General features: G+C 48.9%; 1 protein-coding gene across 1 annotated transcript in view; it reads right to left on the minus strand.

The window, feature by feature from the left end:
• The window catches only part of Panx1 (pannexin 1), a 38,484-nt gene extending 29,146 nt beyond the window's left edge, over nt 1–9,338 (minus strand). Inside the window, exon 1 of the mRNA XM_021172892.3 lies at nt 8,610–9,338. Within this exon, the coding sequence (XP_021028551.1) occupies nt 8,610–8,790 (181 nt within the window). The 5' untranslated portion in view covers nt 8,791–9,338. The remainder of the gene's footprint in view (nt 1–8,609) is intronic.
• Between the last annotated feature and the right edge of the window lie 5,664 nt (nt 9,339–15,002).

Here is a 15,002-nt window from a genome sequence, read left to right on the forward strand (position 1 = left end):
AAAAGCAGAAGAAGCAGTTATTCTGTCCCACATCTGTAATCTCAGCACCAGAGGAGAACAGGCAAGAGGCTAGGAAATTTGAGGTTGACCTAGGCTACATGAAGCTGTGTCGCAAAAAAAGCCAGAAAAGGGGTGGAGTGGGGGCAGAGACAGACAGAGGTGGGAATCACTGATTTTCAAAGGATGGGAAAGAATTTCACAAGGCAAGGATAACAAGCAGTCTTCTGTCTCTACAGGCTGAAAAGTAATACAGTCAGCCAGAAGGGAAGGGGTAGCCCCAGGCACTGCCAAGCGTGCCAGCCAGAGCCCAAGACTCAGGAGACTTCAGTGAAATCATGTTAACAGGGAACTACAAACCTGGACATGGCACCTCAATTTACAACAACAAACTAAAAATGGGCAGCGCTGAGCCAACGAGATGGTTCAGAGGGCAAAAACATCTGCTAAGCTCACCAAATGACCACGACTGGCTCCCCAGATCCCATGGTGGAAGGAGACCTGACTCCCTACAGTGCCCATTAGTATGAAAGAGGGACGCATGCTCCTAGACACACACACACACACACACACATACACACTTTTTTAATGTAGTTTTAAGTCTGAGATAAAAAAGGCACAGAACTAAAGAGCCCTGAGCCTGCTGATAGGGAGCATGGGTTCTGAAGGGCTCCAGAGTGACTGCCTGCTCTCAAAGAGTAGCCTGGGGCCCTTTCCAGACAGAGGCAGTAGGCTGTTAAATACTTTTTAAATTTCAAAGCTTTAATTTCTTTTAAAATGACAGTAGAAATAAATCATAAACAAAAGATGTTTGGGAAGCGTGGGAGAGAGCAGAGGCTGAGAACTGCTTGCACAAAGGCTGCCCTGAGTTGACGCATCATGACACAGCAGCTAAAAGAGGCGAGGAGCAGTCACACTGACAGAGCTCTACCCCCAAGTAGCACAATGAGGGTCAGGAAGGGGCTCAGGGGTAAAGGCCCCTGAAGCACCAGCCTGAGGACATAGGGGTACTGCCTGCTCCCCGGCCTGGTAGAGCGTAGCATAAGAGAAGCCTGCCTGAACAAGGTGAATGCATGTGCCTGTCTGCACACGCATGCACACACATGTTCTCCCTCCCGCCCTCACACACAGAAGCATGAGCATAAAAACATCTCCAAGGCATATTAAATGAACAATTTGCAACACAATGCAAATAATTAAATCTTTAATATTTTCCCATTTATTTACTTTGTGTGTATTTTCGTGTGTGTGTGTGTGTGTGTGTGCGTGCGTGTGTGTGTGAGTTCTCTCCTTCTACCATGAAGGTTCAGGGCTTTCAGGTTTGGCAGCTTCCTTACCCAATGAGCTGCCTTTCTGGCACTGTTTAAATCTTATGTTAAAATGCTATCAGAGTAACACACACACACACACACACACACACAGGAGGGGGAGGGTTTACTTTTCCCTTTATGACTGGATCATTAACAAACACACCCCAATGCACACAGACACACAGCCTTTGACAAACTACATTTAACATTGAGGTTGTATAGTTATTTCCTGACCCCTTTCCTGCTAGAGGGAAATCAGGAGGCAAGGAAGACTGGTAAGAAAGTTACACAGACCATCTGCCCCGAGAGCTCTAAGCAGTGAACACCACAGGGAGACTCCTCTTAGAACTCCTACAAGCTGGGCTGGCGTCTTAGCTACTGTTCTGCCACCATGACAAAGCACCTTTTATAAAGGAAGGCATTACCGGGGAGCTTGCTAGCGGATGGTCTGTGGTCATCACTGCAGGAAGCAGATGGCGTGGTGCTGAAAGCTTCACCTCCTGATTCACAGGCAGCAGGCAGAGAAAACCTGACTGGGCCTGATGCGGGGGCCCACCCCAGTGACACACCTCCTAATCCATCCCAAACAGTTCCACCAACTGGGGACCAGGGAGCCTTTGTCATTCACACCACTGTAAACCAGGAAGGAAGGTTCTGTCCCCTGTGCAGGGTTCAGCCCAGTCTCTGGAGGAAGCAAATCTGTTGCGCCTCCCTAGGACAACTTGGAAAACCATCTGAACAGCCATAGCACAGCAGAAGGCACGCCTGCTGGGTCTGACACCAAGGACACAGGGGGACAGTCACACTGCCCTGACAACTGCCTGCCTCAGCAGCAGCCCCAGGACACATACTGACAACCCAGGCAGAACCTGCACCGTGTGCCAGGACAGAACCTAGCACCTCCCCCAACTCCTCCCAGCACCCACATGCAGCCCCTTCTACAATGTGCTAGACATTCCCACCTCGGTCATTAATTAAGAAAATGTTCTACGGCCTGGCTCACAGCCTGATTTTCTTTCTTTCTATTTTTTCTTTTTTCTTTTTTCTTAGATATTTTCTTTATATACATTTCAAATGCTATCCCGAAAGTTCCCTATACCCTCCCCCCGCCCTGCTCCCCTACCCACCCACTCCTGCTTCTTGGCCCTGGCATTCCCCTGTACTAGGGCATATAAAGTTTGCAATATCAAGGGGCTTCTCTTCCCAGTGATGGCCAACTAGGCCATCTTCAGCTACATATGCAGCTCTGGGGGTACTGGCTAGTTCATATTGTTGTTCCACCTATACACACGAGCTCTGGGGGTACTGGTTAGTTCATATTGTTGCTCTACCTATAGGGTTGCAGACCCCTTCAGCTCCTTGGGTGCTTTCTCTAGCTTCTCCATTGGGAGCCCTGTATTCCATCTTACGACTGTGAGCATCCACTTCTGTATTTGCCAGGCACTCAAATAGCCTCATACGAGACAGCTATACCAGGGTCCCTTCAGCAAAATCTTTCTGACATATGCAATAGTGTCTGGGTTTGGTGGCTAATTATGGGATGGATCCCCAGATGGGGTAGTCTCTGGATAGTCCATCCTTTCGTCTTAGCTCCAAACTTTGTCTCTGTAACTCCTTTCATGGATATTTTGTTCCCTATTCTAAGGAGGAATGAAGTATCCACCCATTGGTCTTCCCTCTTCTTGATTTTCTTGTGTTTTGCAAATTGTATCTTGGGTGTTCTATGTTTCTGGGCTAATATCCACTTAACAGGGAGTGCATATCTAATGACTTCTTTTGTGATTGGGTTACTCACTAAGGATGATATCCTCCAGATACATCCATTTGTCCAAGAATTTCATAAATCCATTGTTTTTAATAGTTGAGTAGTACTCCATTGTGTAAATGTACCACATTTTCTGTATCCATTCTTCTGTTGAGGGACATCTGGGTTCTTTCCAGCTGCTGGCTATTATAAATAAGGCTGCTATGAACATAGTGGAACATGTGTTCTTATTACCAGTTGGAACTTCTTGTGGGTATATGCCCAGGAGAGGTATTACAGCCTGATTTTCTGTAGGCATCTTCTCAACTGAAGCTCCCTCCTCTCCAATGGCTGTAGCCTGTGTCCTGTCAATATAAAACTATCCAGGCTATCTAGGCTTCCCAGTAAGTGACAGTGGGGAAATTAATTTACAACAGTCTTGATATCTTATTGGAAGAACAAAACAGACCAAGTGGTAAATGTGAAATAAAATCACTAAAGATGGTTAGGAGAAAATAAATGGATGGTCATCTGCTACATGGGTGAGATAGACTTCTAGTAATGATGGAACAGGGAAAAACAAAACAACAACAACAACAACAAAACAGGTTTCTTTTTGGTTGGTTGGTTGGTTTAGAGACGGGTTTCTCTGTGTAGCCTTGGCTGTCCTGAAACCAGGCTCTATAGACCAGGCTGGCCTCTAACTCATAGAGATGGGATTAAAGGCACGCAATAGGCTTCTTTTTAAAAAGACTTATCTAAGAGTGTGTGTGAGGAGTGCTTGTGTTTCCATGTTCACATGGAGGTCAGAACATAAACATGATAAAACTTCCAAACCCAAGAGTCGAATTTGCAGGAGTCATGTCTAGACAGTCCCCTCGGTGTGCTCCCTTAAATTTGGCTGAAACGCAAACTTAGGACTGCAAGCCATTCTGGGAAATGAGCTCATCTTTCTGGAAGCTGATACTGTTCTCATCTTCCCACCCCGCCCCAGTGCAGGGAGAAAGGGGGCATTTGCAGAGATTATAACAAGCAAAATGTCTGTGTCAGAGTTGAAATTTGGAAAGAATTTTCCCGTCTGTCACGGGGGACTGCTGAACTGACTTACGGCTAGACCATACTCTACTACAGGGTGTTTGTCATCCTGCCATTGAGAAGCCAGTCGAAATGGTTCGCTGGTGCCCTAAGCCTAATGACTCAGGTTTGAGACCCACATGAAGGAAGGAGAAAACCCCCTTTTGTAAGCTATCCTCTTAACACACATGCATATGTGGCACGCATGCACTCACACACACAGATACACAGACGTGGGAAATAAATGGCAACAACAACAATAACAGCAGCAACAACAACAACAATAATAATAATAAACTGAGTAAGGTGACACTTGATACAAGGTGATACAAAAAGTTCCAAACTGTCCCAAGTAGAGAGACTAGATTACTATGCTACAGTGGGCTGTTTACTATGATGTACGCGTGTGGATGCAGAGGGAGAAGAGGGCAAGCTGTCCACTACAATCAGCTTTGCACACAGTCAGAGGCCTGAGTTTACTACTTATACTTTAAAAACACCAACAAGGTCACATATCTGTGCAAGCGGGGCTCTGTGTCCCTCCACTCCTGCTCTTGTTTCCGAGTGTGACTTGGGGCTATGCTGTTATGGGGAAGCGCAGTATCAGCCCACGCTTACACACACAGTATCAGTTATTTGTAACAACGTACGGAAGAGGTTTATTTTGGCTCAGTTAGGTCCCTCCCGGTAGGCGTGGCAAGCAGGCATCTCTACAACAGTGACAGCTACAGGCTACATCTCTGAAAATCCCAGCGAAGAGGAGGGAGCGTAGAGCAAAAACCCCAAGGCCTTCAGTAAGACGTGCCCAGCACACACTGCAGAGGCTTGGATGTCAGATGAAGAATGGCAAGGTAAGGGCTGGTAGAGCAGCTGGCACAGACCCTCTTCTCCACGCCAGTGGCACCATTATGGTTCACCTGTCTTCTGCACAGCGGGAAGAAGTCTCAGAACTATCCACAGCAGTTGCCCAACTGAGTTCTGAGTTCTTATATTCACTCAACAAGCTGTAGTTCACTGACTAAAGTCTTCGAGATGTGAGCAAGGACTTGGAAGTTAAGAGCAGCTCCTTCCATCTGTACTGGTCGCCACTGTAGGGCCAGTTAGGACCAGTGAGCAGCCCTAGACCCAGGGGTCTGCAAAGGCTCCAAAGCCACCTTGACCTCGGCAAGCTCTATCAGTTTCTCTAGCCTACATCCCTCCTGAAGAACCTACAAGTCATAGGTAGAGCAAGGTCCAGTGAGTAGACAGACAATGCTGTTTCCACTGTGGACTTCGGTGGCCCCGACAGCGCCCCCCATCCTGGGCCTGTGTGAGCTGCTACAGAGGGGGAACAGGGTTAGGGGCAACACAGAGTGGTGATTTTAATCAAGGTTTTCATAGACACTCTTCATCAACAGAGGAAAGGCGACGCGGGCAGCGATGAACAAGTTCTAGTTTTAGTTGAATTTAAAAGTTCTAATTTTATATCCATCCTCCTATGCACACTACAAAGCACAGAGAGCAGCCCGTCCCACCTCCACACCAATGGCCACGCCCACTCCAGAGGCAGCAGTGCTGCTGGAGCTCTGGCAGCCACGTAAGTCTCCTACCCCTAACTCCAACTCACCCTGCCTCATACACTAGGAATCTTTTTTTCAAAGCTCGATCTTGTGCCCTGACCACCTGTGCCCTGACCCCTCACTGCTCCTGCGAGTGGCGGAACCCCTCCTTCTGCCTCACCCCGCAGCAGTCTTTGATGCATAGCCTGGCTTCACTCAGAAAGCCCATCTAATAAAATACTATGTAAGGGTATTCTATGTCCCACTGTTCTGCTGGGTCATACCTGAAAGGCAGACTCTAAATCCTGCATGTTTCTACATTCTGCAGCCAAGCACTGGCAGGCTGCACCCCTGGCTCAGGAAACACCTGAGCGTACCCAAATGGATCACCTTTCATTGACTCAAAAAAAAAAGTTTGTAAAGTGGCCTTGATGTACTGTGTATCAGGGACAATAAAATAAAAGGCTGGGCATAGGCACCTAGTAGGTGAGACCATCACATGGACAGGCTATGTGACAAGAGTATTCCAAACAGCAGAGAGGGAAGGGTCCCAGAGCCATGCTTGGAGCTGTCAGGTCCTACCTCACCCAAACTCCAGGGCTGTCCTCCCTGGCAGTGTAGTGGCCAAACTGCTCGTTTCATTTAAACAGCTCCACTATCTCTGGTTGTCTTACTTAATAAATACTGTGACCAAAAGCAGGCTGAGGGAGAAAGGTTATTTCAGCCTACAGCTCTCTTACCACACTGAGGGAAGTCAAGGCAGAAATCAGGGCAGGAACCTGGAGGCAGGAACTGAAGCAGAAGCCATGGAGAAGTGTTGTTTACTGGCTTGCTTCTCATGGCTTTCTCAACCTGCTTTCTTATACACCCCTGGACCATCTAGCCAGAGGTAGCACTGTCCGGTGACCTGGGTCCTCCTACACCAATCATTAATGTGACCAGGGCATCTTTTTGGTTGAGGTTCCCTCTTCTCAATGACTCTAGTTAGTGTCAAATTTTCATAAAACTGCCCAGCACCCTGTAGTTATCACATCTCTTTCTCTCTGTCTGTCTCTCTCTTGGTTTATTTTGCCCTCAATGTCACACAATTAAACTGCACAAAGTTAATCACTGACCATGAACACTGACCTCCCAGGACTTCTGCTGCCTTTATCCCCCACACACGTCTTCCCCTTGAAACTCTTGAGCCCTTCAGAAGACAGGGGCATCTGCCTGAGCCTGAGAGTTCACCTAAGAGCCAGCCAGCCTGGTGCTCAGAGTTCCCACAACTGCCTCATCCTGAAGCCACAGACAGCAGGAAGTCACCAGTGAGCAGACAGTATCTATCTGGATGGTAAAGTCTCACAGGTAGAGAGAGGACCATGCCTCAGAAATCTCCCTATCCCCCAGAGAGCACAGCAAGGCTTGCACACAGCAGAAGCAGACCCTTGCTGGCTGAACCCACTTTGCATGCCTCCCCCCACGATGCCTTCCACACAGCACATCCATCTGGCCCTGCACATCAGGTGCCTCAGAAGCCCATCCAGTCGAGGGACTTTACAGACAGTGATCAGCTCTTCCCTGTCGGCCCTCTGCCTGCACCAGGTGTCCAAGACTTGCTTCTTCAGCACAGGGACCTTTATTCTTGGGGACTTGATGCCTGGCATCTGGTTCAGCCCACAGCTAGAAGGCAGAAACTATCATCAGGACCTGGTTTTCCTTTCATCCCAAGAGCCAGGAACATAGAAAATTCACTTTGCACCATTAATTACTTCAGCAACTTCCTGCCACCCTGACCAACTCAGCCATACAGGGTACAGACTACACACACCAGGCCTTTCCTAACCAGGCTTACCTCAATTCCAGGTCCCACCAGCCTGCTCATGCAGGAATACCCTCTTCTCTCCAGGGTCTGTTAGAATCTAGCCAAGCACCTTTCTGTAGCCCCTCCCTCATCCCTCAGGGGACCCATCTTCCTTCCTCAGCTCACCCCTCATCCATGCAGAAGCCCTCTCACCTGCATGCCCCAGTGCAGGTCCATGCTCTCCCCTCCTACATCCAGAAGCTATGTGCCCTCACTATGACTCACTGAATGCTGCTGTCAACAGCCTCCCAATCCCAGGTGAGCGTGCATGTGCCTTCTGTAGTAATCTGATCCAGGCCCATATACCCTCAGCTCCCAGAGGAAGCCCTCTACTCTTGGCTGACACCGCACGTTGAGCTTCCTTTCGGGGAACATGTAAGTCTCATCTCAAAATCAACAGTCTCATCTGGGGCTACCCACACCTGACACAGGTGTTCCTCCAGGTCCTGCCCCACCTGCAAACGCCCTTGGCCCTCCTATGCTACTTAGCTGCAATTCACACCCTCACTCAGGTTATAAAAGTTAGGATAAACAGGACCACTCACTCTGCATCATGATCTTGCCCACAACGCTAGACTTTGGAATTGCACAAAACTATTAGGGGCGAAATGAGAGCTTATATGAAGGGGATTGGGTCATTTCTTCATCTTTCATTCATTGCAAGGCTTAGGCTGAGTCTCCTGCCTCCAGGGGCAGTTAATCCCCAGCACACATAACCCTAAGACAGAACTCAAGTATCATTTAAAGGCAAGACAGTGAAACAGCACCCTGTATGTGGAACGCTTGTCTTTACATTCTCCCTGGAACCACTCAGGAAATTATAGGTGACTGTACAATTACTGGAGAGAGGAGTAGGGAGAGCAGTTTTTTGGCACGTCTCGCAGCAACAGGCTGAATGTAACTCCAAGCCACAATAATGAGGCGCAGGAGACAAAGGAACTGGAAAGAGGATGCTAGAAAGTCAACAGAGGTACCCAGGTTACACATGGGCGAATAATGCTTCAGAATCGCTACATTAGGAGGGGCGTGCGGTGAAATTTCTCAGCAACCAACCTCAGACAATGCCAGCCTAGCCCAGACTGCCCCTGCGCCCCTGGCCTCACCGATGGAGATCTCCTGAGCGAAGGCCAGTGAGATGAGCAGCAGAGGTAGACCCACGGCAATACATGTGACCATCTTGTCCACCGCCAGCTCCAGTCGCAGCCCCTTGAACTTGGGCTCGGTGGGCTCCTTCAGTAAGAAGTCCGAGAACACATACTCCGTGGCCAAATGGGCGATGGCCATGGTCAAGGCGCACCGGGTGCCGCGGGACCGGCAGCCGAGGGCAGGCGCGGGTGTTGCTGGCAGCCGGGGCGAGACGCCGAATCCGCGCGGTCACCGACCGGGCGCGCGGCTTCCGCTTTCCCTTCCCGGGCTCCCGGGCGGGCCCAGCATTGCACCGCCTTGGCTGTCGCTGCACCTACCCCGCAGGGACCGCACGGGAGCTGCAGCTGCCTGGGACCGCCCCAAGCACCGCAGGGCGCACGAGCCCCGGAGCTCCGGCGGCAGCAATCACACCGGTGCTAAGCCCCCGCGGGCCCGGCGCGCGCGACACCAGGACTCCCTCCGGCCACTCCGAGCGCGCAGGGACAACAACGTGCCGGGAACAAAGCTCTTCGCTACAGCTGCCCGCGCCCGCCCTGCGCGTTCGGCTACAGAACCGAGCTCTTCCGGAACCTACGCGGGAAAACTAGGTTCCCAGGGGCGAGCAGTTTCCGGAAGCGCGCTGACGCGGGCGAGGTGGGCGCGGCTGCAGGAGACCCTAGAACTCAGACTGGCTAAGGATAGCCCCACCCTGTCTCCCTGAGGTTGGTCTTGCCACTACCATCCCTGTGCTGTTCACACAGGATTTAAAAAAAATTTTTTTTAAATGTGTGTGTGTGTGTGTGTGTGTGTGTGTGTGTGGTTTTGCACTCCTTTCTGCTGACAGCCTCCCTCCCCTGAGCACGAGCTAGCCCCTTTCTAAGCATTGTCCACCATTGTGAGAGCTTTGATGCTGAAGATGAACCCATGTCTTGTGCAGCTCTGCACGCTAGACAAGCGCTCTACCACAGCACCACACCCCAGGGTGCAATCCGGGTTTTGTTCAAAACAAAACAAAACAACAACATCAAAAACAACGGGTGCCAGAAAAAGGTCGAGATAATCTTGCGGTGATGACCGAAAGTATATTGTAGAGAGGGCTTGCATCTTTCCAAAGTTCTGTAAGGGGAGGGCATGCCCAGCCCTCTACCTTCCTGTCTAAAGCAGTAGTCATGGTTCCTGAGGCGCCAACTGCTGTGTATGTGGTGTTGGTGAGCTTCTTCTGAATACCTCACCTACAGTAGACAATGAGGCATTCAAGAAATGTGCCAACCATTTGCGGCAAACGGCCTTGGAAGGTGAATGTGCCAAGCATAGACGCCTTCCCTGGGCTGTGTACATCAGCGGGGTCTGAGGAGGGTAACTCCAAGGCCCACATACTGGACCTCTAAAGACCGTCAGAGACCTTCGCAGCCCTGTGTTGACAATGCTTCACTCAATCCTTTCTCAGACCTCAACTATTGTCTTCTACCTTTCCCTAACCACTGTTGTTGGTGCTGGCACCCAAAGTAGAAGCCTGGTACTCCATTTTTAGAGTTTCCATCACTCTTGACAGCTGTGCCAACCAATTCTGAATTGATGTGCTTCTCTTTTCTAAATATGGCAGACTTGACAGTTCCCCACCGGCACAGCCAACAACCAGCACCCAATTTACCCAGCCATCCCTCACTGCTTACAGGAAGGCATCCTCCAGACCTCCTAACCTTTCTCCAAATGGCTATGGAGTGCTGGGAGATAAACGTGGTACTTGCATGCTTTAATTAATTTTACTCAGACAGTCCTAAGTGAACCTCTTTCACCAGTTCCCACTCCTGTCTGCTCCTCGAAAGGCATGTGGCATGGGATTGGGGTGACACGGGGTTTCACAGCCTGAGGGGACGAGTCTGTTTGGGGCAGGTAGAACTGTGCTGAGTATTTTCTAGGAACCAGTAAGTCACACACGCAGTTTCCCTTCTCTTTCTGCCAAGATCAACTCATCCAAGAGGAGAAATGGCCCCTTGGGGAAGCCTCTCATGACCCCTGCCCTAGTTGGGATGAGTCAGGCACTCTCTTGGTGCCCCCAGTTCTCTAACGCCCAGCTCACTCTGGGCCGGTGATAGTGGGTTGCTTATCTGTTCAGTGATCACACATGGACTTCTGAGGCTCTCGGTTGGGTCTCGCAGTAGTTTTATAAACTTCCCCCATCCTGGTAGTTTTGTTCGTTCATTAAGACATCAGTCAAAGATGGATGAGCTTAAGAGAGAATAAAGAGAAGCTGTTGGGAACTGGGAAGAAGAGACACCTGGCACTGGTGTGGGGTCAAAGATGGAAGGTGGGGCCGGAGCATAGTCTGAACTTGTAGGGAGTGGCGGAGGGAAGTGCTGTACAGAGCTGGGCTTTAAAGCCCTTGCTCTTCAACAGTGTGTGGAGGGGAATGGAAGGAGCGCTGAAGTGACAAGGCTTCCAAGGTGTGCAGGAGAAGTAAAGAAAGCCTCAGACCGATGGTAGAAACAAATGGGTATAAGAGCTGGGTATGAGAGCTGAGGGAACCATTTTCCTTACTCCAAAAAAATCAGACCAAAAAAAAAAAAAAAAAAAAATCTCTGGCCTGGGCCAACATTTCTGGGAGGAAATCAGAAGGTAAAAGCCATGATCCCAGTGCCTAGGTTCGTTACTTAAGCCTCAGTCTGTCACCCAAATAAGGATGGTCTGATAGGCTCCCCTCAGATTGTCCTTAGAATCCAACGGGATACCAGAGGAATGTAGTGACACACACTTGCAGTCCCAGCACTTGAGAGGTAAAGACAGGAGGCCCAGAGCTCAAGGTCACTTATGGCTACACACTGAATTCTGGGCAGCTTGGGCTACATAAGACTATCAAGATAAGGGTGTGTTATTTTTTAACAACATTTCCTGAATTGTACACTATTCCCATTAATAATCTCAGGACTCTAACATGTCAAGTGAAAGTATGGCCAAAGTGTTTTACTTTATTTTATTTTTCAAAATAGACCCTAGGTTTTAGTGTAAAGTTTGTTTCTGTGTGGAAAGCAGAGGTCTATGTGAGTGATATTCCTCTATCACTCCCCAGCTTATTTTATCTTTCTTTCTTTCTTTCTTTCTTTCTTTCTTTCTTTCTTTCTTTCTTTCTTTCTTTCTTTCTTTCTTTCTTTTTTCGAGACAGGGTTTCTGTGTATAGCCCTGGCTGTCCTGGAACTCACTCTGTAGATCAGGCTGGCCTCAAACTCAGAAATCCATCTGCCTCTGCCTCCCAAGTGCTGGGATTAAAGGCGTGTGCCACCACGCCCGGCTTTATTTTACTTTCTTTTATTTTATTTCATTTTTGAGACAAGGTCTCTTGCTCTCTGAAGCTGAAGCTCATCAGCTCGGGGAGCAAGACAAGCTGGCCAGCAAGTGGCAGGTCCCCCTTGCCCCTATCTCCCCAGCTGCCATCACGGCCACATGCCACACCCGGCTCCTTTCATTGCTGCACACAGGTTCTCATATTTGTATGACAATTGCTTTGCCAGTGAACCATCTCCCTAACTCCAGATTTCAATTTGATTTTAGTTTATTTTCAGATTTTCAGAAAATGTGGGCAAATGATTCAGAGTTCTCATATACCCACACTCCTCTATTCAAGTTCTTCAGTGTCATCTTGCAATAGAATTGTGCATTGGTTCCAATAATGAACCACTACGGAATCAATTGTGCATGTGGTGGGGGGGGCACATTTCTCATGTCCTCTAATTTTTTTTTTAAATAACATTGCCTTATGATAATTATAAGGAGTATTGGGGACATCAAGTCTTCCCTGCCCCAATCCCTTCTTGGCTACAAAGTGATCCATGGTGGGGTGTGCTCTTACAGCCAGCCTCCCCAAACTTGGTTTTGCTTGCTTGCCATGCTTGCCATCTGATTACAAGATCTTTAGCAATGAGAACCGTCAAAGCCAAAATAGTCAAGCTCGTCAGACTGGCTGCGCTGTGTGAATATTCAAGTACTATTTGCTGAGTGACTGCCCTGCACTACATGATGGCCTGCAGTGTAGGTGCAGCAGCGAGCAGTACAGGTCAGAAGGTCTCACTTCCAGGGAACCTTCATGCCAGCCAATATGCAGACAAAACTTGAGCTAACAGACAGAAATTACATGCTTTGATTAGTGCTACAAAGGAGAAGACGGGAGATGGGACAGAACAGAAGATGGGACAGAACAGAAGTGGGGGTCACATTGGAAAAAGCAGTCTGAGAAACTCGTGTCTAAAGCAGAAACCCTAAGGAAGAAAAGTGGGATGTGGAGAGGGCAAAGGGAACAGACTAAAGGGCATGGAGAGGAGCAAATGCAAAGGCCCAAACGAGGCAAGAACTCCCAGGAGTTCCTGGAGCAGAGAACCCAGGAAGCTGGAGAGGTGGGCACAGCCTTCACCAGGCCACAGAGACCCAGAATCTGGAGCACTGGAGTGTAATGGGAAGAGGTTATAGTACTCGCCAGGAAGTGACCTGATCAGATCTGGGGGAGCATAGCAGCAGACAGCTTTGTAGATGGAAGGGACAGGATTGGCTTTGTGCAGGGAGCTGCTGCAATGCCCCTGCCAAACCTGTGGACCTGCAATCAAAGCCAAGGTTGGAGAACACATTCTGAATTAGCATACAGGTGAAGTTCAGACTGTGGGGATGGATGCAAAAAGGGCTGCAAGTGCAGACATCTCTCAGGAGACCCTGCAAGTGCAACTGAGACCTTTCCAGTTTCTCCGGCCGGCCGTGTGCCTTGCGTTTTTTGGTCCTTCCTCTGCCCCAGAAGCCAGGAGAGTAGTGTCTCACTTCAGTGGTCTTTGTTAGGCTAGAACCCCTGCTCACTGCCTGTACAGCTGGAAAACGACGTATACCCTCCTTCCCCTAACCTTGTCCTCCCCTGCCCACTTGGAGGACACTCCTCCAGGCTAATATGTCACCACTCTTGTCTCTGCATTTCCCACAACCCACCCAAGGGAACTAATCGAGGGGCTCAGCTTTTGACCATGTATGAACACAATCCCAGCTCCTAGCTGAACATGGCACCACTCCTCACCTAAAGTCTATAAACCCCTTGCTTTAGGCTACATGTGCGACTTTACTGGCCTCCACCTGTGAGATCAGTGAGAGCTGCCTCTTAATAAACCTGCCTTTCTCTACTTTTAATCTGGTCTAATCTGGCCCAAATCTTCTGTAGTCTCTCTCTCTCTCTCTCTCTCTCTCTCTCTCTCTCTCTCTCACACACACACACACACACACACACATACACACATACACACACACATACACAACCTTATTTTTATATTATCTTATATTTAAATGTACTTTATTTGTTTTTGAGACACAGTTTCTCTGTGTAGTCCTGGCTGTTCTGGAACTCACTATATAGACCAAGCTGCCCTCAAACTCACAAAGATTTTTCTGCCTCTGACTCTCAGGTGCTCAGATTAAAGATAGAGTCATCATACCCTGCTTTATCATTTTATATATTATCATTATTTGTTTATCGTTATTGTAGGACTGGGGATTGAACTTGGGACCTTGTACAGTGTAGGCAAGAGCTCTTCCACTGCGCCACATGCCCAACAATTGCTTTTCTTTTATAAGGATACTTGATTACGTTTAAGGATAATCCGAGATAAACTGTTCATCATCAACAAGATCCTTAGCTTACCACTCGCCTTCAAATACACTTTCTAAGATCTCATTCAGAGCTTTGGGATGAGGGGATGGAACCTTCAGGAGCCTTGCTTACCGTGACAATAACAGAGGGTCGGTGAGAAGTCTCAGCCCTGGAAGGAGGAAAGCTGGCTCGGGAGTCGTGCTGCAGAGCTCGAGGACTTATTGTCCAGAAGGCTCAAGACTGGGATGTAAGATAAAGGTGGAGACACCTCTGGAAACGCTATGTGAATATCCTCATGATGATGCCTGCTTAGGGCACAGGGCTCGGCTTACTGACCGTTGGATGATTTCAAGCAATTGATGGAGCATAAAGAGTCCTTGGGGTCAGACAGTACAGCTGTGGCAGCTCTTTACTTTCTACACTAAAGAGAGACTGTTTGGCTCCATTTTGGCCCTGGTTTGGGCCTTGAGGACAAACCCGAGCCTGGCTCAAGTTTCTGCGGCCTTGTGGGACAGCCTAAGCCTGGCTCAAGTTTTGAGACCTGTCTCAGTCACTTCCATATCGGGGTGACTCAACAAGACCTGTTTGGCCCTGCCTCTGCCCACCATTGCTGATGTAGAGCTTTGCCATTGGCTCTGTCAGTCACTCCATACCCTCTGCCACCCTTCCCTGCCTCCTACGTCATCTTACGCCACCAAAAATCCCCCTCCCTATGTTCCAAATTTATATAAGCAAGAGGCTGATGCTGTAAAGTTGAGTT

Source organism: Mus caroli, unplaced genomic scaffold (genome assembly GCF_978045245.1).
Source record: "Mus caroli unplaced genomic scaffold, Mus_caroli_1 scaffold_11, whole genome shotgun sequence".
Classification (NCBI taxonomy): domain Eukaryota; kingdom Metazoa; phylum Chordata; class Mammalia; order Rodentia; family Muridae; genus Mus; species Mus caroli.